The sequence below is a fragment of the Salvelinus sp. IW2-2015 genome, linkage group LG26 (assembly GCF_002910315.2).
Source record: "Salvelinus sp. IW2-2015 linkage group LG26, ASM291031v2, whole genome shotgun sequence".
NCBI classification, from domain to species: Eukaryota; Metazoa; Chordata; class Actinopteri; order Salmoniformes; family Salmonidae; genus Salvelinus; species Salvelinus sp. IW2-2015.
The window spans coordinates 30,351,717-30,374,949 of record NC_036866.1 but is presented as its reverse complement, the minus strand read 5'-3'; the positions used below and the strand labels follow the sequence as shown (position 1 = coordinate 30,374,949).

The window sequence follows — 23,233 nt, the reverse complement described above, 5'->3', positions numbered from 1 at the left end:
TATCTTAATGTATTTATTTCAATGGTGAGAAATAAAATGAATACCAATCAAATTGTTTTATTAAATAGATTGTCCCAGATGTGTACAGTCGAGTGGGACCTCCAGGCCCAGTGCGACAGTCAAGGCAGCAGTAAGAATAGCACAGAGGGGCAGAGAACCCTCTCCACTGGCTCAGAGCAAACCATTACTCAGAAAACTACAGCAGAGTGGGTGACAATTAGGCAGGGTTTCCACCTTCATTCCAGTCAATTCAGGCTTTAAAATGAATTCCTATGGAGAAGTGTAATGGCWGCTTTAAAGCTAGAATGCACAGTTGAAAAAGGGGACACCCCACCTAAGTAAAAAGCTGAAGGGCCTGGAGAAATGTAACCTCAAATCCAGACGTGGAGAGCTATGGCTGCTTGGACTGACCATCCATATCATCAAAATTATAGTTTTAACCATGTTGAGGCTATACAGTGTTTGCTTATATTGGAGTAAAACAATCTTATCTTGGGTTCTGATGGGGTACAACAGCTCATGAGGCATTTAAGTTATATTCAAGAATCAATGGGTATATATATATTAATTTATAAGTCCAAAAATGGATGTAGCAACTGAGGATTCTAGCTTTAACATTTGACGGGAATTGAACTGAAAATAATATAACCCCGACCCTTGAAATATCCAGCCTTATATAATCAAATGTTGCCCATTCAGTAACAAAATATATCTTCACCCCACCCTTAAATTTAGCATGTTAGTAAAACGAACACCACAAAAAAAGTAAATTGGGACAAAAATGTATTTTATTTTACTTATCATTTTGTGTTCCCTCTGAAGCACTTGCCCTATAAGATCAAGTAATGAAGGAGAAAAAACAAAATACATTTAACTCAAGCACCTCCTTTCCCCACTCCTCTCAAAAACAAAGTACGTAAACTCAATTCCAATCAACCCCGAGACACTTCAAGTAGATCTGAAAGGATCAGATACTGCAGGTACAGTATACACAATTTGGTAGKAACTCCATCTGGCCCTCTGATACACCAATCCAATCCTTTTAGGTCTACAGAAGTGCCAAGCAGATATAATCTAGGGACCGATTTGAAATGTGAATATAGGTATAGGACAAGACAGGTGGCAGGTCCACACACATCCATTCTACTACACACACAGAATGGGAACATGCCAACGACAAAATGGAAAAGATAGGGGGATATACTTTAACGCACCTTTCTACAAATAAACTTTTAGAAGAGATCTAGAGGAGTCTTTGAAAATAAGTAGAGAAGGTCAACCGTTTTCAGGTACAGTTGTAAGWAGTATTCATTAGCAGGAAGGAAGTGAACCACTTCCACCAATGAGAAACAGTGATTACGAATGGCATGAATTGAATACCGTATGACTAGGGCCAGGGGTTTCTCCCACCCACGACACCTGACTAGGAAATCCTTTGGCCCCTCGTTAAGAGTGTTTGTCAGGTCATGTCGTTATCAAAAACATCCTGGCCTTAACTAGGATTATGGATTATTACTTGATTAACAATTTCCAAGTTCGCAACTACAAGTCTGCCAATATTTGCAAGGACTAAAACAAATCTASTTTGTTTGTGACAAAGAACAAACTCTGTCCGACCAGTGTCAAGAATAAGGGTTATTGCACATTATTCAAACTGGAAAATAAGCTTTTGGAATTGAACAGTCTTTCAGAAGAAATGTGAGCAACTAGTTGAGTTCATAACCAAGTGTGAATGTGTGAAGAAATGGGAAAAACATTGATTAGGCTGCAAGACAGGCATGATAAGCTTTGTCTTATGACTTGTTAGCCTGTTGCAAATATACAACAGGACTAGTCAATTGATTCTAGACGAACGTTAAACTAAGAGAAAACACAGGTGAAGGTGCAGTATTCACAAAACGTATATAAACTCCAGTGTCTGCTGGTTTTCACTYATCATTGGCAAATGACTGGTCAATTGATAAATTAAAGCTGATGAATGCAGTCACATCACCTGGTTTACTGTCTTAATCAAAACCTGATGAAAAGGTAGGATTAAAACCAGTAGACACTTTGGGCCTAGTCCAAACTTGAGAAAATTCACACAACTCAAACTTTCTCAACAACCATGCATTGATGATCAATGGGAGATTTTTMGAGGAAGTCTGAGTTGTGTGCCCTCATCTCAAGTTAGTATTCTGCCAATAGAGACCAGAGGAGCGTTGACAATCTGAGCACCACTGAAGAGGACAGACACTATGTGCAGAGCCACATACTGTATGGTCAACCAGCACTCCATCGGATCCACAGTTCCATAGCACTGAGACATTCACAAAAACAACAAACTTCATCCAGGACCATAAACAATATACATTTGTGAATTCCCGGTAGGCTGCTAACAACTGGAAGGGCGTACATAATGATCATTCAAAATCAATATTACACCAAATCTAAAATCTGAAGTAATTGTTTCTCCTTTTCCTTTTCCCAAAAAATTGCATACTGGTATTTTTCTGCATTGTGGCATTCTTTTAAAAATACCCCTCTACTGCCCAAAAGATACAAAATAAAAAGCCACCACTGCTTCTATTCAGACATTTTGCCAGTAGAAATAGCTGCTTCACATTATCCCTTAGCCTCTCTTGACTGAGAGCTGTCTCTTTAAGACAGAATCTCTGTGCTAGCCTCATACAGAGTAGACCAAGCTAGACCAACAAAGTACATCTACATGGTCTGGCCCCGGGTGAACCTGGAAACAAATTCAATTCAAAACAGATGCTTGGCAGTCAGTGGTAATCAAAGTGCCAGACAACATTGGGTGCAGTAAAAGRTACTTGCACATCTTCTTTCAACGAAACGGCTCTTCCATGATTTTGTGAAACTGTGAATTACTATGGACAGAACATAACTTTATCGCAACTAAAAACTATGAAAGAAAAATCAAATTTGGAGCCACTCTTTCTATAAGCCCTTGCTTGAGTCCCCTAAAAACCTGTGACATGATAAGATAACAGAAATTATTAAATTAGTGAAAATGGCTGAGTGCTTGTGGATGATTTCATGGGGTCTCTGGATCGTTTGTTCTATCAGTTTCTGCCTCCTCTGTCTTCCCTCCATCCTCTCCTTTCCTGTGTTTCCTGTCATGTTTGTATTTGTCCACATAGGCTTTGACCAGGATGGCCACTTTRACAGGGTTGATCTCTCCACTCTTACTGTGGCAGACCTGGAATCACAATGGAAAACAAATCATATACAAGTTAGAGAAGCAATTTAGAAACAGTCAAATTATTTTATTTTTAATCCACGGTGAAACACAAGGGCTGCATTCCAAACACTTAAAAGACACACCCTATCCCRTCAGCCCTCAAATTAAGTGGACACTTCTGATGACATRTGACATGTTTACACTTGCAGGGCAAGGGAGGGAGGGAGGAATGATTTTTAAAATGACCCKCCCTTGCCTGGAAATTCYRCACTTGTTCATCCCTTGATGATTGTGTTTTCAGCCACCGGTAGCTTGTGGGTGCTTTWTATGCGCTACAGTCAATTATGATTGCATGTCTACTTATATTAACTATATAATTATTAATCTACGCCTACTGTATGATAACTAGCAAATGAATTAGCTAACTAATGTTAGCCTGCCTAGCTGGAACTTCTGAAGATTTTTTTTTATTTCTACAAATTCCAAAAGATAACCAAACAAAAACATAATTACTTTTACTAGACGTGTTTGTGCCGTCATGTGCATTAGTAGCACAATTTCTAACCTTTTTACATCAGTTTTCACTTACACTTGTATGTTGACTTATCCATATTAACGTTGAGGTTTTAAGTTTTGGCTGACTTTTTTTAGKGGATGTACAATCATCGCYAATTGAATTATGGGGTGTTTCAGGCCCCGAAGTGAACATAATTGTACACTCACAAACTCGATCAAAAACGAGGGCTGAGGGGCTTACGMTCCAATCTTCCCAAGGGCATAAGGCGATGACYGTGTGTCTTTTATGAGTTTGAAACACAGCCACAGGCTGTCTTTCGTCATGTACTGCAAGAATTAGTGGAAGACTCAGTCGATTCTTGTAAATCTAAACTCTCATATTACACAGGTTGGGACAAGCCCCTACATCAACCAATGAAAGACACCTGATCTAAAGATTTACTCCCATGATAAACATCTTTGGTTTCATTATTATGTGCATGTTCTCCAGTTCCCGTAAAAAAATCATTTTAATTTGGAATTGCAAACCACATGACAAATTTTGAGCCAATTATCGGGTATACCTTCTGGACAGCCTTGCGTACAATTTCCTTGTACTCTTCCTTCGTGATGTCTTTCTTCTGGTAGAAGGGCTTGATTGCCAGTTTCACCTCCTTTATGGCTCTCTCCTGCATGTGAAGCTTCTTTATATACTGAGGATAGACACCGGTGATTAGTCAACATACACTACGAAGAGGTCTGGTCATTTGTTGGCAAGAAGTATACAAGGACATATATACAGTGCATTCAGAAAGTATTCAGACCCCTTGACTTTTTCCACATTTTGTTACGTTACAGCCTTATTCTAAAATGTATTAAATTGTATTTTTTTCTTCAATCTACACACAATACCCCATAATGACAAAGCGAAAAACAATGGACATTGATGAGGGGGAAAAAACAATTTAATTAATTTTAGAATAAGGCTGTAACATAACAAAATGTGGAAAAGGTAAATGGGTCTGAATACTTTCTGAATGCACTGTATACACATAGATATCACCCAAGTGTGCAATGATACATTTGAAGACCATTATTGTCTTTCTCTCAGACTCACATTATCGTTTCTGGAAGCATCATCCTCTCCTGGGGCTTCATTGGGTTCCCCCTGGACAGGTTTGGAGAGCCCTACTTGTGGTAGGCTGTTGGAGCTGGAGGGCGCACTGGGGAGCACTACAGACACACTGGCCCTCTTGGTGCTCTGAACCTTGGGGTCAGGTGGTGACGTAGCACCCAAGGCGGCCTCCTATGGGTGGGAAGGTTTACTGACTATGTCCCAATTTGAGATGTGTGCGCAAGTTAAATGTTCACATAAATAGTGCATTTATGTTAATGGAGGAATTACAAAAGATTTTAGGTGTTGGTAAATTACAGTACAATATTAACATTTTTATTTTAACTATTGTATTTCATGTTCTTAAATCACAACAGCAATATTACCTAACTAATAAAATAAACATTGGCATATATCTCAACCATCTATTGTCTCATCGAGACCTAGCAGGAATTGTGTTATTGTGCTATGGTATTCCCAGCACATAAAAGCCTCTGACGTGTAACATTCTTCCGTTCTACAGTTTATATTTCCCAAGAAAGGCTTGTACTTTCATTTCACTGTGAAACGCTGCTTTATCAGTTTCAGTTTCTGTCACATGATCTCTCTATAGACCCATGTGATCGGCAATGGCTTTACGCTGACAGCCACAACAACTGCTCTCCGAGTTTAAAAAAAAAGACAGACTGCCACTCTGTGGCCTTTCAGGAGAGATGCATGTTAATTACAGAAACATTTTGTGCTGAATGTTTTGGAGCACTAAATCACAGATATCTGTAAAGATCATCAGTACGTCTACTTTATATTATTGATATGACCGGCCAGCAGTATGATGCTGTGACTAGGTGCCATTTCATAGTGAATTCCATACTGATTGATCATAACCAAAGTTCCCTCTAAACTAGACCCGAGACTGCTACGCAGCTCCCCCAGACTAGCACACAKGGAGAGAAGCACGATATTGAACTTCACTCAACTTTCTAGTTTCCCTTTACTGTTGAAATTGTGATCGAGTCAATGAAATATTAGCCACTTTCAATGCAACATATCGAAACAAAACGATTTATGCAAGAGATGTTGCTGTTCGCAGAACGCTTCGGAGTAGGTTTATATTGCGCACCACTCACCCTATTCTCTACAGTTTACACAGACCAGTGCGGCGGCATTACCAATCAGAGGTGCAGTAGGCCTATATGCAAATAGGCCATTGCCATATATTGAGCTGTCCCATTTACATTGTACTGGACTGTTTTTACAGCTGTAGTCTTGAGTAGATGCGTTTGTTTTGAGATCAAAGCAAGAGCTGCATGTAGCCATGTATGCACATTTTGTTAATATCTTTTGCCAGTTAGTGAGTTATTAGCCCAGTTATATATTGCTGACTACAAGAACACAAAACGTGTACATTTCTAGACTTCTTTGAAAAGCAAGAGCTTTTTTTGTCTTAAAGGGACAGTAGCCAATAGGCAGAGGGTAGCATAATGTGTCTGATTCTCTGTAATAATGGTATGGAAATAATAATACATTTTATTTTGTAAAGTTGTTTCCTGTATCAAACAACAACATTTTCAGTCACCTCCTTGTCTGAAGGACAAGTGGATAAACAGGTTAGTGTCCAGCCATGCATGTTTTTTCTAAAGTCTCATGGAATGTAGGCCTACATTGAACACCACACATTGGCTGCTACTGTAGGCTGAATGATAGAACAGCTATTTCCATGTTAAAATGGGATACATTTTGTCCATTGTTTTTGATGGTAGGCCACTCTGGTAGACATACATTATCATCAAATAGCCACAGTAGCCTACTTGACCACCATTAAAACTAACTTAAAGAGGGTACAGCCGCAGTGTTCAGAGTAAACACGCGCTGGAAGTTGCACAGAATTTGAACTCAGCAGACCTGAAATTTGCTCAGTGTCAACAAAAAAAAAATGAGGGGGAACATTGATCATAACTATACAGAACAAAAATATAAATGCAACGTGCAACAATTTCAAAGAGTTTACTGAGTTACAGTTCATATGAGGAAAGTCAATTGAAATTAATACATTAGGCCCTAATCTATGGATTTCACATGACTGAGCAGGGGTGCAGCCATGGGCCCACCCACTTGGCAGCCAGGCCCACACACTGGGGAGCCAGGCCTAGCCAATCAGAATTTGAGACATCTGTGGCAAAACTGTGAGACAAAACAGCACATTTAAAGTGGCCTTTTATTGCCCCCCAGCACAAGGTGCACCTGTGTAATGAGCATGCTTTTTAAATCAGCTTCTTGATATGCCACACCTTGGATGGATTATCTTGGCAAAAGAGAAATMCTCACTAACAGGGATGTAAACAAATTTGTGCACAACATTTGAGAGGAATAAGCTTTTTGTGAGTATGGCAAATTTCTGGGATTTTTAGTTCAGCTCATGAAACCATGAAACTCATTTTTTGTTCAGCTCATGAAACACTTTACATGTTGTGTTTATATTTTTGTTCAGTGTACATATTAGCAGGAAAGAAAGGCAGCATACAGCAGTAGAGGCCTGAAGCACAAAATAGTTATCTAGGTAAGTAGGCAGGCCAACCTAATGCACGAATGCATCTATGTTTCTGAGAAGTAAGGAAGAGGTGTGTATGTGATGAGGTGGCTGAGCCATACCTGATTGGAAGCCTGGGTGGAGGAGGCAGGTCTGCGAGCTCCCTCCTGTTTGAGCTTCAGTTTGTAGAGGGCCAGCTCTGAGACAGAGAATACACACACGCTATGACCCTCTCTGTGTTATGTGAATTAGAGGTAGTTTCTGAACCGGAGTCAAACAGCTGACTAGAAAAAGTTCTGTAATACAACATGTAAGGGCTCTGATTGGGTCAATCCTGATTGTGGTAGGCTTAAATTGTATACACAATGAATTACGTTTCTTTGTCATATGCACAGGAACACTTGGTGTACACAGTACAATGACATGCTTACATGGAGGTTCACCTCTCAACAATGCAACAACAATAAGAATAGAAAATGTAGAATATTTGAAAATGTACAATAATACTCACTACTGCCAGTCTTCTCTGGCTGTGGTCCATCTGGTTCCTGTAGGTTCCAGGTGACTCTCTTCACCGAGGGTTTGGCTTTAACACCTGGCGTGACTGTCTTCACCTCTTCGTCCTCCCCTTCGCCCTCCTTCGCCTCTTTAACCCCAGCCTCCCCTTTCTCTCCTCCTGGCTCTGCTTTCTCACTCTTCACATAGTCCAGACTGTCCAGCATCATGTCCACGTCCATGTCATCAAGTTCATAGTCGGAATGCTCCTCTACCTCTTTTTTCACTGGGATGGTTTGGACAGATGGAGGGGTCTCTGTGAGGGCCTTTGGTACTAGAGGCAGGGATGGGGCCACCTGCTGGCAGGCTGTAGTCACTGCAACCTGAGAAGGAGCAGGGACAGGGTTGGTGCGGAGTGTTGAGAAGCTGGGGCTGGGTTGGCCTGTGGGGGGAGCAGTGATGGAGGTCAGTTGTTGAGGCAGCTCAAGCCAGATGGGCTCAGTCTTMGTTTCCTTTAATACCTGGTCTTTTTGTTCAGTTATGTCTGAGGTGGGGAGGGCGCACGCCTCGTTTATGAGGGGGGGAGGTTTTTCCTTTTTGATCTCCTTGTGCTCTTGCAAGTCCTTGAACTCGCTGAACATTGACAGAGGTTTTTCTTCCTTGATTGGTTTACTATCCAGTGATTCTTCAAACATATCAAAGGCAGGCAGTATCTCTTTTTTGATTTCTTTGAGCAGCTTCGACTCCTTGAGCAGTTTTGCTGAGAGAGAGGCGTGCTTCTCTGTTCTAAATTCATTGCCGTCACTCTCCTTTTTCACCTGGTAGACAGAGAGGAGAGAGTGAGGTTTGAGTCCTGAAGAAGAGGAAGGCATCTCTTGTTTGATCTCTCGCTCTTTTCTCTCTTCTTCAGCCTCTCTCTCCTCTTTCCGAGTAAGCGCTTTCTCTCTTTTCTTCTCTTCCTGTTCTTCTAGCTCTTTGGAGGAGGTGGTTGAGAAAGACCCTGGTCTGTGTGTGCCCTGTGACGACCCCTCTTCTTTTCTCCTCTCTCTGGACCGCGACCTGGACCTCGGCCTCTTCTTGTCTTTTGACCGCACATCAACCCTGTTTTTTGACCCAGAGGATGATGGTTGTGATCGTGAGTGGTCTTTCCTCCTCTCCCTGGACCGCGAGCGAGACTGCGAGCGACCTCGCTTCTTGGTCTTTGATGGCCGACCCTTCTCTCTCTCACTTCCTCTGCTGTCATTCCTCTCCCTGCTCCCCATCTTCTGCTTCCTACTCTGGGGCCGCTCTCTGCTGCTGGAGCCAGACCCCGACCTCGACCTAAATCAAAATAATAATACGAGGTATTATAATAACAGTATATATTTCATAATTTATTATATTATTATTAAAAGACCACAAAATCACTGCACACAGAATTGACATTATCACAGAATGACATTATTACCTGGAGCYCCTCCTGTCTTTGGAGAGCGAACATGACCGTGTCTTCTTCTTGCGAGACCTCTCAGAGGCCTCAGAAGTGGAGCTGTCTGATGGAGAACGACGCAGTCTCCTCTCCCTCGATTCTGAACGCCTGGGCCTTCTCTCACCCCCCTCTTCTCTCTTATCCTCCTCGTCTCCCCTCTTCCTCCCTTGCTGCTCCGGGGCCTTGTCGCCCCTTCTCCTGCCTGCCTCCGGGCTGTTTGAGGTGGACCGCCGTTCCGTGGAAGACCCCCCACCTTTGGATGTTTTCCTCCCATGGCCTGAGGGCCTGGAGTTTGATTTAGACCAGGACGGGGACTTGGGGGGGCTGTCCTGGGGCTCTGACTTGATCTCGGTCTTCACCATCTTGTTGACGTGGTGGCTTGAAGCTGAGCTGGATGAGAAATTATCAGTCTTCTGGCTCTGGGGATCTCTACTCTTGCCCGTCTGCCCGTGCTGCCCATTCTCGCCCCCTTGTTCTTTCCTCTCTCTCTTCCCAGGGACATGTCTCTGGGACAGGGGTGTGCTGGTGCCAGTCATCCCAGACCTGGGTGCGTTGTGTGGGCCGTGACAAGGCTTTGCCGTGTCTGCCTCGCTCTTCACATCCAGAACTTCTCCTGAGCCCTCATCCCTCTCCAGTGACACCCTATTTTCCATTGCCTCAGCTTTCACCTGGTAGATGGCACATTCCTTGTGCGCCATGGATGGTTTCCCCCCAGCATGGCTCTCTCCTTCACTTTCTGAGGCGTTGGAGTCTGAGCCTGTTGGGTGGAAGGGGTCGTATATATCCCCCTCCTCCTCTTTGACCTGTGTGTGTGAGGTGGCCGGGGGCCTCTGTTTGCTGCTGCGCTCCTCTCTTCTCCTCTTCGCCGCCTCTTCTTCTTCCGTGGACAGTGGTTCTTGACTGTTGCCAGCGGCAACCATTGCTGAGGCATTGCTAAGCTGTCGGGCGTGCCACGCATTCCCACTGGCATTGATCCGGAAGCATACCGTGGATGCCAATGCCGGGTTGGCTGGGGAATCAGAGGAAGAGGAAAAGGAGCTGGAGAAGGCAGACAAAGAGCCTGCTCGCTCTGGTCTCTGGGTCTGGCCCTCTGTCCTGCCCTGCTGCTGCTGGTCCACCCTTGGCTGCCTACCCCTGTTCCCACCCAGGCTGTTCACACAGGCCTCAGGGAAGCCATTACCATTAGCACAGCTACTACTACCCCCTCTACTGACACTGCCATTTGTTAGCCCACCACTCTCCCGTTTTATCTTTGGTATCCTGGGAAGCACCGATACTGGTGCTTCCCATACTGGTTTAGGGGCAGCCTTCTTAGCCTGGGGCTGTGGTGGCACGGTCTCCCTCCCGCTTGACCGAGAGTCTGGGATAGGAGTGGAGGTAGAGGTGGCTTCCCTCTGTGTCCCATGGGGGAGTTGTACACCAGTGGCCCCCCAGTGGCTGTGTCCAGGACTAGGGCTGGGTCTGGGAGGCGGGGAAGTCTGGCTGTGGCTGGCCGGGCGGGGGGATGAGGGGGTGAGAGGGGACGAGCAGGGCCCTGGGGAGATGAGGGACGGCCTGTTCAGGGGGCTACAGGAGGGTCCCACCACCAGGTCTCCGTTAGTGGGGAGAGAGAGGGAGCTGACTGCTGCTGGGTTAGGGGACATCCCTGAGTGGTTCTGGGCTACTGATTCACCAGAGCTGCTGCTCCTACTGCTGCCCAGCCTGGACGAAGACGACACACCCACTACAATACAAACACAAGACAACCATTTACTAACCTTATTCTGCTGTTTAACACAGAATCCAACAGACTTCAAATTCAATGATAGACAAGCAATAAAACTAGGGTTGTCCCCGACTATAAAAAAATCTTGGTCGACGAGTCGTCCTGTTCCTGTCAAAATGTTTAAACTTATTTTTCCATATATAGACAGAATCSCCCCATGTGTTTGAATAAAAYCAACTACATATGCACTGAGCTTGTCTGATGCTTTCTTCACACTGTTTGATTAAATAATTAAGAAACACAAATGACTCAAGAAAGAGCCCAATGGTCACGTGGTTAAAACAAAAATGACAGTGTGCCTGTGTGACTGGCGCACGTTGTCTCGCTCTCCTCCCTACTGCAGCGAAAAGGCACCACAGCATTTTAGTTTCTAACTGAAAAGTTCTGTTACCTACAGTTGAAGTCGGAAGCTTACATACACTTAGGTTGGAGCCATTCAAACTCTTTTTCAACCACTCCGCAAATTTCTTGTTAACAAAKTATAGGTTTTGGCAAGTCGGTTAGGACATCTACTTTGTGCATGATAAGTAATTTTTGCAACAATTGTTTACAGATATTATTTCACTTAATCACAAATTCCAGGGGGTCAGAAGTTCACATACACTAAGTTGACATATCCTTTAAACAGCTTGGAAAATTCCAGAAAATGATGTCATGGCTTTAGAAGCTTCTGATAGGCTAATTGACATCATTTGAGTCAATTGGAGGTGTACCTGTGGATGTATTTCAAGGCCTACCTTCAAACTCAGTGCCTCTTTGCTTGACATCATGGGGAAATCTAGAGAAATCAGCCAAGACAGCAGACAAAACAATTGTAGAACTCCACAAGTTTGGTTCATCCTTGGAGCAGTTTTCAAACGCCTGAAGTACCACGTTCATCTGTACAAACAATAGTACGCCAAGTTTAAACACCACGGGACCAAGCCGTCATACTGCTTAGGAAGGAGACGCATTCTGTCTCCTAGAGATTAACGTATTTTGGTGCGAAAAGTGCAATCCCAGAACAGCAGCAAAAGGACCTTGTGAAGATGCTGGAGGAAACAGGTACAAAAGTATCTATATCCACAGTAAAACGAGTCATATATTGACATAACCTGAAAGGCCACTCAGCAAGGAAGAAACCACTGCCTCCAAAACCGCCATAAAAAAGCCAGACTACGGTTTGCAACTGCACATGGGACAAAGATCGTACTTTTTGGAGAAATGTCCTCTGGTCTAATGCAACAAAAATAGAACTGTTGGCCATAATGACCATTGAGAGGAGGAAAAAGAGGAAAAAGGTGACGCTTGCAAGCCGAAGAACACCATCCCAACCGTGAAGAAACAGGGGAGGCAGCATCATGTTGTGGGGGTGCTTTGCTGCAGGAGGGACTGGTGCACTTCACAAAATAGATGGCATCATGAGGCAGGAAAATTATGTGGATATATTGAAGCAACATCTCAAGACATCAGTCAGGAAGTTAAAGCTTGGTCGCAAACGGGTCTTCCAAATGGACAATGACCAAGCATACTTCCAAAGTTGTGGCAAAATGGTTTAAGGACAACAAAGTCAAGATATTAGAGTGGCCATCACAAAGCCCTGACCTCAATCCCATAGAAAATTTGTGGGCAGAACTGAAAAAGCGTGTGTGAGCAAGGAGGCCTACAAGKCTGACTCAGTTACACCAGCTCTGTRAGAAGGAATGGGCCAAAATTCACCCAACTTATTGTGGGAGGCTTGTGAAAAGCTACCTGAAACGTTTGACCCAAGTTAAACAATTTAAAGGCAATGCTACCAAAATCTAATTGAGTGTATGTAAACTTCTGACCCACTGGGAATGTGATGAAAGAAATAAAAGCTGAAATAAATAATTCTCTCTACTATTATTATGACATTTCACATTCTTAAAATAAAGTGGTGATCCTAACTGACCTAAGACAGCGAATTCTTACTAGGATTAAATGTCAGGAATTGTGAAAAACTGAGTTTAAATGTATTTGGCTAAGGTGTATSTAAACTTCCGGCTTCAACTGTATACATACAAAAAATATATGGGGGATAGGAAATGATGCAGACAATTACATTGATGGAAGCAACAATCTATCCGCAATATTAAAGTTGGTCCACCCCCTAAAAAAAAAATCTTTTAAAAAACTCAGCAAAGAAGTGGTAGGCCACACAAGCTCGCAGAACGGGACAAAAATCGTCTGTCCTCYGTTGCAACACTCACTACKGAGTTCCAAAATGCCTCTGGAAGCAACGTCAGCACAAGAACTGTTCGTCTGGAGGTTCATGAAATGGGTTTCCATGGCCGAGCAGCCGCACACCAGCCTAAGATCACCATGCGCAATGCCTAGTGTCGGCTAGAGTGGTGTAAAGCTCGCCGCCATTGGACTCTGGAGCAGTGGAAACGCGTTCTTTAGAGTGATGAATGCTTCACCATCTGGCAGTCCAACGGATGAATCTGGGTTTGGCGGATGCTAAGAGAACGCTACCTGCCCCAATGCATAGTCATAACTATAACGTTTGGTAGAGGAGGAATAATGGTCTGGGGCTGTTTTTCATGGTTCGGGCTAGGCCCCTTAGTTCCAGTGAAGGGAAATCTTAACGCTACAATGACATAATCAACAATTCTAACATTTTGGGGAAGGACCTTTTTCTGTTTCAGCATGACAATGTTACCGTGCACAAAGTAAGGCTCATACAGAAAGGGTTTGTGAGATCGGTGTGGAAGAACTTGAGTGGCCTGCACAGAGCCCTGACCTAAACCCCATCGAACACCTTTGTGATGAATTGGAACGCCGACTGCTAGCCAGGCCTAATCGCCCAACATCAGTGCCCGACCTCACTAATGCTCGTGGCTGAATGGAAGCAAGTCCCTGCATCAATGTTCCAACATCTAGTTGAAAGCCTTCCCAGAAGGGTGGAGGCTGTTYTAGCAGCAAAGTTGGGACCAACTCCATATTAATGCCCATGATTTTGGAATGAGATGTTCGATGAGCAGGTGTCGACATACTTTTGGTCATGTAGTGTAAACATGGATGATTTATAAAGCCAGGCACATTTAACTGTTAGGCTATTGATTATAGACCTAATTAAGTTGGGGTTTGCCCTCTCCTCAATTTGCTTAGACAATCAGGCTAAGCCCTATTCGCAATGGGACTAGTATTACTAGAGAACGTTGGTTATGTAATTATTACCCCAGAATATCCGTTATTCCAGAGGAAGATTCGGACGGGATTTGTTTTTTCCTAAACTGCCCCATGTAATTATGTTTTACTATAAAATGACAGATGACGGAAGCCTGGAGATTTTTTTCTAGGTGTGAAGATATTTCAACAAGTCGAGACGATAACAGGGCTACACTGATAACTCGAGCTTGGTTCCCAAGTTTCTAAACCATACCAAACCATCTTTGGTATAGTGTTGCCATAATATTTTAATTGACGAAGTGTGAAAGTAGGATATTTCAGCGATCTGCAGTAGACGTCCTAAAGGCCCCACAGCCTTCAGACGTGAGCTAAACAGTGCACTTGCACTTGAGATGCATTTTAAGGCTATGGATGCGAAAGTGAACTTTTAGGTCACGTTTAGGTCAGTTGTATGCTGCTTTGAGATCTGTTAACAGCAAGGGTTACATTGAATAGGTGTAATATTTTTTACTGGTGCATTTGGCAATATGCTATTCATGTGCACAAAACATATGAACAAAAGCAATCACTGTGAAAGTTGATGCATGTAGTCCCTTCATATATATATATATGGCTATGCGCAGCACTTCGTTCAATTTATCGAATCAGTTATTGTTTTCTTGCTCAAACCGTGAGCAACACCTGTCAAACTCAGACATTGGAGTTCACCAAAGAAATGTAGATTATTCTGGCTGGAATTGTTACTCTCCTGCCATGTACAAATTACTGCCATGGCAGATTCAGACAGAACTAAAATGACAGATGTGGTGTTGTGCTTGTGCACATAATTACATTACCRGACCAGCCCCAGTAAAACTAATCCTGTCTGAATAGGGTTTAAGGCCAGGGCTGTTTCCTCGTCTCTGCTGCCTCCGCCGCATTGTTCTCAATCCCAATATGCTGGTTCATTTTGCTGTTATGCACAGAACAACATAGGGAAAGGCGCCAGTTCTACTGCACACTGAAGATGATGTTTCAGTACTGTGGACAGCGACCATATCCATAAAATAATATTAGATTTATTAGTGTTGCACCATTCGTTTTACATAATATAACCATATTGAATTTCAGTATCATGTCTTAGAGTGATGGACTATACCATCCACGTGGCCTCCGCAATGGATTAGTCCATTGAGACAGGCACGAATCAGAGTGGAAAAATGAAAAAATATATTTTWAAAATTGTGACTGCTCGACTAAAGACAACTAAATGAGGTCAGCCCTAAATAAGACGTTCACTAGTTCTTGAATAGCCGATATTAGATACGGAAAACAAAAATATTAGCAGAAAGAAAGAGAAAGGACAAGAGATTGAACTAAAGGAAGAAACCCTAGCAGCCCACCTGGTTTGGTAGCCTTGAGGGATCCGTCTCTGTTGATGACCACATCTGAGCTGTCCATCAGCAGCATGCTCTGTCCTGATAGGATGCTGCCCAGAAGGTCAGGCACTGGGGCCAACGCCGCCACCTGGGGRAGGCTTGGGCCCCGCCTACAACACCATGGCAACCACAGGTCACACATGTGCCATATTGAAGGATGTGAGCTACGTAACAACATAACGTGGGAGGAGATGAGAAGGGGTACCTGGAGAGGCCAGCAGTGATTGGTCGGGCCACAGGCTGGTGCGAGCGGAGGGCAGAGCGAGATAAGCCATGCCTCTTAGCCTCCAGCAGTGATGTCATGGCCGAGGCATGCTCTTCCTCCTCTTCATTCCTGGGGTGGGATCAACAACCACTCAACATTCAGAAAAGGGTTTGGGTGCATTCCACAATTGCTTGTTATTTTCCGAGTTTCTTTTTCAATTCATGGTTTTGTTAAAAATGATTGTTGTCTATATGTTCAGTGTTGTTCTGGCATTAACTGGAGATTTCCACTTTCTGGTTGAATAAAGTACTATGTTATCTTATGGTTGTGAGTTRTGCCTGAGACAGACCTGTCAGTGAAGGGGTCCAGGTCAAAGGGGTCTCCATAGACAGAGAGCGAAGCAGCTCCTATGTCAGCTCTCATACTGCCCAGAGTGGTTTCTGTAGGCCGGTACACAGAGGGAAGGGATGAGCCCCATTTGGGATTCCCTATCCCCAGGTTATGGGCTATACGACCACGAGACGTAGGCTCCTTCTTCACCACCTAGAAACACACACGCAAATACACACAGCCAGATTGAACATGAGCACTCCTATCAATCTGTTGTAGGTACTATACTTTCCTGCTATACGTGTTAAAAATGTAAAGTCTCACCATTTTCCTTCTGGACTTGGACCTCCTCACTCTCCGTTTCCTCCTCTTCACCCCAGTGCCAGCAGATTTGCCCTTCTCACCCGTGGCAGACGATGACCTCTTACTATTGCCTTTCCTGCGCTTTACTGTGGGCACAGAGCAAATGCATCTCTTTTAACAACCCAGATAGACTGTGTATGTGTGTGTGTGTGTGTGTGTGTGTGAGTGCGTGTGTTCACCTGTCCTGCGTCGTCGGCTGGATGGAGCACGGGGTGTGAGGTCCCGTATGTACACGGCTGTGTTGAGTCCTGCCACTACTGCGTTGATAGTGTCATCCAGCCAGGTGGACTGTGGCATCAGAAAACTGGGGGCAACCTGAGACCAGAGGAACACTGCATCACTCTACTGATTCTTGGTTGTCTATTTTGTCAAAAGACATGAACTTCACAGCCGTCTGATGAGAGGCAGCCTGCAGTCACTCTGAAGAGCCACCTCTCTCTGACTCTCTATTCTATTCCTGCATGTCAAATGTTACTTGGTGCAAGTAGCGCATTCAAACGAGACAAAATAACATAGATGGAAAACATAATTTTTAATTCTGTATGTACATTATCATGCTGCTCAATAAACAATCTTTGCTTACAGCGTTCATATCAATACTGCATATCGGTACTACAGAGTAAGGGATGCTGACACTAGTGGTGAGTAGCGGAGTGAAGGAMAACAAAGAAGCCAGTAGGAAGCAACACGCATCATGCCAAACCTGTGCAGTGCGTGCCTGGGTGATGCGGTGGCGGTTGACACTGGCGCGGACCCTCTCGCTTTGCTGGGTGCGGGCGATGGCCCGGGTGGGGCCCGTTGTGCGGGGGCGGGAGCGACTGGTTGTGGGACGGGCGRTGCTCAGACTCTCCACGTCGCTCTGCTCCTCTGAACCCCCTGAGGAGCAGGAACATTGATGAGCTCTGGGATCTTGGTAAAAGGACTTACCTGTACTGTACAATACCTGTACTACTGCTTTATACAAAGAGTATTGTCCACTTTTTTTCTTCAGAGGAAGACGTAATGACTCAATAGTACTGATTACTTGAATGGCGGTTGTTGGCTTGACACTCTGGGCAGAACCATTCCTCCACAGGGACAGCGTCTAGCGGGGGGGTCAGACACTCCATGTGGTACCTTCCATGGAGCACAGACATGATGGGTTAGAAATTAGGGGTTAACATGGACATGATCAGATCATCATAAAACAAACTGGGGGAAAAGGTAAAAGGGTTCATTTTAATGACCAAATGGATGTATTTTGATTTGCRGATGTCATACAATCAGGAATTCATCATGAAAAATCCAAGAAAGATCAGGTGGTGTGTAGCTTGTGTCTCACCCTGCATCACAGCCGTCACAGAGCAGCAGTCGGTCTTCACGGTCGCTCCCCCCACACACCTCACAGCTGGTCTGTTCTAGCTCCAGGTCTATCACCTCCTCCTGGCCCTCCTTCACTGGCTTCTGCACTGTGATCTGCACTCAACCATCACAACACGGACATAGAGCAATGAGAYGAAAGTGACTGTCTGCAGCTCCCATGCATGATCCATATTTGCACAATGTTTGGACCATAATGTTCTTTGCCACAAAATAAATCAAACACCCTTCATGAGGAATACACATGCCATCTGTAGTAGCTACTTKTCTACCTCTCAAAGACATCCCCACCCCACCCCAACACATTCACAACATGAAATCATGATCAAAGGCAAATAAAATACTTATATTCAACTACAGAAAGTCTGAACTTTTTTAACTCACCATTTTCTGCACTTTCCCACCGTAACATTTTCTCAGGTAGATGTTATTGAAGACTATTCTGTCCACAGGACAGGAGTTTGCATTCTGAGGGAAGAACAAAAACACGCTTGGAAGCACAACATTTGGACACACTTCAACATATCATGACTGTCTGTCTTAACAAAACCTCAGTTTATAGGATTGAAAGTGAAAGCTGAGGTGTGGTGACTCTTGTCCATAGTTTCAGTGATGATCATCAATTTGACAGGTTAGTGTKTTCTAGTTCTTACAACAATATCATAATTTTGAGTCTGTACGAAGACTGAAGTGTGTAAAAGGCTTTGACCCCTTGACCCGTCTTCTTGCCCCCTCTGATGTCACCCCCCTACCTTGGACCACTCAAGGATGCAGTCGAGGCAGAAGTAGTGTTTGCAGCTCTCTGGTGTGGCCACAGGCTGGCTGTGGAAAGAATTGAGGCAGATGGGACATTTCTCGGTGTCCTCGTCTGAGCTCAGACCTGCCAAGTCAGCAGACACTCCCCCCACCGCACCCTCCACCTCCTTCACAGAATCCTCCTCTTCATCATCTGAGGAACAAGTATGTTGTATGAGGTTATGAAACTCAAGTAGTAGGTCTATACCTTGGATACTAAAAGTGTATCATGAACCATTACCGATTATTTCCTATGAGTACAGTGGCCTACATCTCCATAACCTCTCACCATCACTATCATCCTCCTCTTCTCCCTCATCTTCCTCTCCATCGAGGTGTTCTTCCTCCTCCTCACCACTGTCAGAAGCTACCTCCTCAGATTCCTCCCCACCATCATCTGAGTCTTCATCTGGATGTTGACAAAGAAAAGTGGATGTACAGCCTTAAAGTTAGCTCCCGTATTCTTTCCAATAGTACTAAGATTCGCTCATTAGGCWATTCATAAAATGTTGGGATATGAGCCCATACCTGAGATTGCCCACAATGCTGGCCTTTTCCCTTTTCCGTGGGTGGCATTCCGGTTGATCAGCTCATCCTGGCTGTCCTCTTCGTCCATGGCTGAACATCAGAGAGCCTCCAGCACCAATCTCTAGCTAAATTCCAAAGGCTCTGCTTAAGTGAGACTTATGAATTGTCAGTAGCTGGAAAATACATGACATTTAAATGAGTGCCACAGCTCTTCACCTGGTCCACCCGCAAACAAAGCTTTCCTGTGTACTCAGTATTGACACCTGCTACAAACAAAGCTTTCCTGTGTACTCAGTATTGACACCTGCTACAAACAAAGACGCTTGTAGAAATATCAGATTAGCACTTCATTAAATAGCGGTATGTGAAGGAGGTATATGAAAACCAGCTAGCATGTCACAAGTCAAGTGCCACTTGAAGTGGACAGCTAGTTAGTCCATTGACAAGAGATTTAACACAAAGGTTAAAGTCTGCCAGCCATAAATAACAAGCACAGACTGACAAACGAGGTAAAAATGTATACCAAGTTCTCCTTTTCAAGATTATAGAAGCTGTTTAGCTTAGCTAGCTAACAACTGCTGCTGCTGCTTCAGTTTCCTCAACAACAAACACGCTGCGCGACTGTGGTGGTGCGCTGCTGTGCATACATGCTGGCTAAAAGAGTTGCCTGTTGTTACTAGGTKAACTTAAATACGCTTCGTTACCTAGCTACTTACCTTCTTGCAAATAAAACGTGCAAGTTATGGAAATTCTTAGCTAGCTATGCAACACTAGTTAGCAATGCATGTTAGCTAGATATCTGCATTGTTTTGGAGAATAGCCTGCTAGTTAGCTAACGTTACCATTTTTAGCTTGAGTCTAAATATAACTTGCAAGCTCGTTATCTTCGGTGCATGTGACATTCATATACTATAATGTTGATACATTAACAATTTCTCATTATTCAGGCATACGTTAATGTATACTTGGGGCGGCAGGTAGCCTAGTGGTTGGAGCGTTGGGTCAGTAACTGAAAGGTTGCTAGATCGAATCCCCGAGCAAACAAGGTACAAATCTGTCGTTCTGCAGTTAACCCACTGTTCCTAGGCCGTCATTGTAAATAAGAGTTTGTTCTTAACTGACTTTCCTAGTTAAATAAAATAAAAAGATTTCGAACATGCAACGTGTGTTTACACCTACCCTCAGTTGTGAGTGACATGTTTGGCGTAATTTCTCAGTCCACGATTTTTCTTGAGTGACATCGCCGGCTGGAGTGACGGAAATGGCCGAACGCACTCTTCTTCTTCTTTGGGATTGGGTTGGCGGATCGCATACACCACCACCTACTGTACTGGAGCCTACCTACATTAAATTCTCTTCATTATTTCTGTTCCTCTAAGGAAGTGAAATAGAGCCCTAGACAACCCTTTCCTCCCCTCACTACACCACACAAACCCCTAACCCTTTCACATAATCTCTCCCTATCACACAGTTCACAAAATGTCAACACATGCTCCACCTTTTCCTCTGATAAACACTCATCACACAGACCTGTTTCATGTCAKCCTACCATCCAGAACGTGGCATTCAAAKCTGTGTGCCCAAACCCTAGTCTATTCCACACAACGTCCTCACTGCTACATCACACTTCTTCCTTTACTGACCGGTGCACGCAATACAATTGCCTCCTTTGACTACTAGCATCCCACTCCCTTTGCCAAAGATCGAGCCCTTTTGACCGGCTCAAGGACTTGAGTTCCCTGCGTACCAGGGGGACCTGAATATATACCCCCTCTCTCCTCACAGAACTCTTAGCTACCACATCGTCTTGCTCGTACCTTCCGGGGCCCGYCGAAACTGCGCTATGCCACTGCCTATGCTCACCATTATGCTGCCTATTAGGCTAGCTAGTTTATAGGTTACCCATGCAAAGCCATCCAATCGTGCAACTTTACTGTAGGCTGTGTGTAGCCGGACTGATCATAAGACTAATAATGGGCATACCGGTTGCCTACATACTATGTGGCTCTGCCGCTCTCTGCTGGTTGATGTAAAAATGACGTATTACCAGGACGGGCCTGTTACATAATAGGCTAAAGCATAAGACATTCCTGCTTAATTGTTGCTTTGTATCTATCGTGTAATAATTTGTCCCTGTATCCGATTGTATCCAATCAAGTAAATGGTATGGTCTGGCATTTTCGACCAGACAATATTATGTTGATAGCTTTGGCTTCGACTTCAATCAGGTCACTTGGTAATGTTATTGAACCTGTGCGCCAGTATCAATAAAGCTTCAGACACACACAGCACTATTTAGATATGTTTTTATATACACCGAGGCGAAAAAAGGATRGTTTGACACCAGCCAATCCGTCGCGGTCAAAAGTTCAAATTTTGAACAGTTTTACGCAAAGCACGCCGTCGCTCAAGGCAAACTAGSCTATCTGCTATAGCAGGTTATTTTTTATATTTGATGGGGACAATTATATGGTTGAATGAATAATGCAAAAGTGTCACGATTAAGAGAAAATTGTGTGAATGAAATGTATTCAGATGAACCCGCCTGAGTTGCCTCTCACCACCCCACTGACCTGGACCTGTGATCTGGTCGGACCAGACAGTACAGTAGTTAGAGGAAATGTGGGAATATRCAAGCTAGAAATATGTGTAAAAGTATTATGATTATGAAGAGAATTGTCAACAGGGGACGGGAGTACTAAGAAAACGGTAATATAATATATTTATCAGCAAAATGTGAGTATCAATCTGTTTAAATCGTGTATTAAATAATGGTATTGAGTGTCGGGCAATTGTATCTGACATGGCACTTTGCGTCTTGCAGGGCATCTAAATAATTTGAGATGCTCCGTAACGCGCCTTGAATACTTCATGATTGCATTACCACATTAGTCTAGAATAGATCATACAGTCTGTGCCATTCGCGCTCTCTCGTTCTGGCTTCCACTACTGTTCTGCAGCAGCATCCTTGGTACGTGCACAACCACACTCTCCTCATGGCAACACTGAACACAAGCGAACAGAGTTCAACCACTTTCAGTAGTAGAACGGGTAGAGCGCTTTTTCTCAAAATGGGTTAAATACACCTCCCTTGACTCAAGTGACCAATGTTGCATCACAGTTCGCCCGATTTTTTCACTGGGGGAATCTAGTCGTGAAAGCCTTTCTGATTAATGTTGCCGATTGCAYGAAATGTATGTCGTGAAAATGGTTCATTCCTAATGTAAGACGTGCAGAAATGAACGCGCCGCAACCCAACTATAACTCAGGGAAATCCACCAAACCCATTGGTGGTGTTAAGCACACCCCTTGGAGCTGTAATTCGATGGTTGTCTATTGGACGGCCTGTACATTAGGAATATGACTGCCCACTGGCTTTACGAGACGCCAATATCTGTATTATTTGCATATGCAGTTCAGGTTGCAGATGCAAGGGAGTGGGCATGGTTGGGGTAGCGCAAGTGGACTGAACTTCTGCGTTTGTCTAGCCCACACTGCTATTCTTTAAATGCACCTAACTTTAATGAAATATTGTACCTTCTTTTTCAGAAAACAGTTACAGTGTTTGCATGCATTAAAGTGTAGCACTCATCAGAGCTATTGGAGTTATTTTCTCTTACAAATGACCTGTTCAAAAATAAAACTTGGGAGATTGGTGAGTAGGCTATACTGTATATTTTTATCTGGTGTAATTTTGTATTCTGTTCAAAATGAGAATATTTTCCAAATGTTTTTGAAATAGCTAGATACAATGTTTCACAMGGTGTATGATGTGTTATAGGCCTATGTTGTAGAATTAATCACTAGTGTTGATCATATTTGTAATMTTGACTGATAAGATTAAAAGAGAACCATGCTAAATAGTTTACAACCGAAATGTATCGAGAATTCAGATGAAAATGCCAAAGATTAGCCTGCCAAACCAACTGAGATTGCCATATAGTTTTAAATCCAAAAGTTATTTTCAGCATTTGGATTCACACTATTTAGGCAACTGCTTTGCCAAATTCCTAAGGCCACAATTAAGTTTATATCTGCTTGCCATGTTGATATCA

General features: G+C 43.7%; 1 protein-coding gene across 1 annotated transcript; it reads right to left on the bottom strand.

Moving 5' to 3' along the window:
- Positions 1-766: 766 nt before the first annotated feature.
- LOC111952191 (PHD and RING finger domain-containing protein 1) lies at positions 767-21,069 on the bottom strand. The gene is made up of 19 exons (XM_023970752.2): positions 20,358-21,069; positions 19,179-19,351; positions 18,940-19,059; positions 18,608-18,804; positions 18,240-18,323; positions 17,818-17,951; positions 17,521-17,612; positions 17,200-17,372; positions 16,676-16,811; positions 16,458-16,582; positions 16,153-16,346; positions 15,804-15,932; positions 15,563-15,708; positions 9,263-11,006; positions 7,832-9,135; positions 7,443-7,519; positions 4,797-4,985; positions 4,264-4,392; positions 767-3,202 (listed from the first exon to the last, which is right to left on the bottom strand). Exons 2-19 carry the CDS (start codon positions 19,264-19,266, stop codon positions 3,038-3,040), a joined length of 5,226 nt encoding a protein of 1,741 aa, XP_023826520.1. The 5' UTR covers positions 19,267-19,351; positions 20,358-21,069; the 3' UTR covers positions 767-3,037.
- Positions 21,070-23,233: the final 2,164 nt, after the last annotated feature.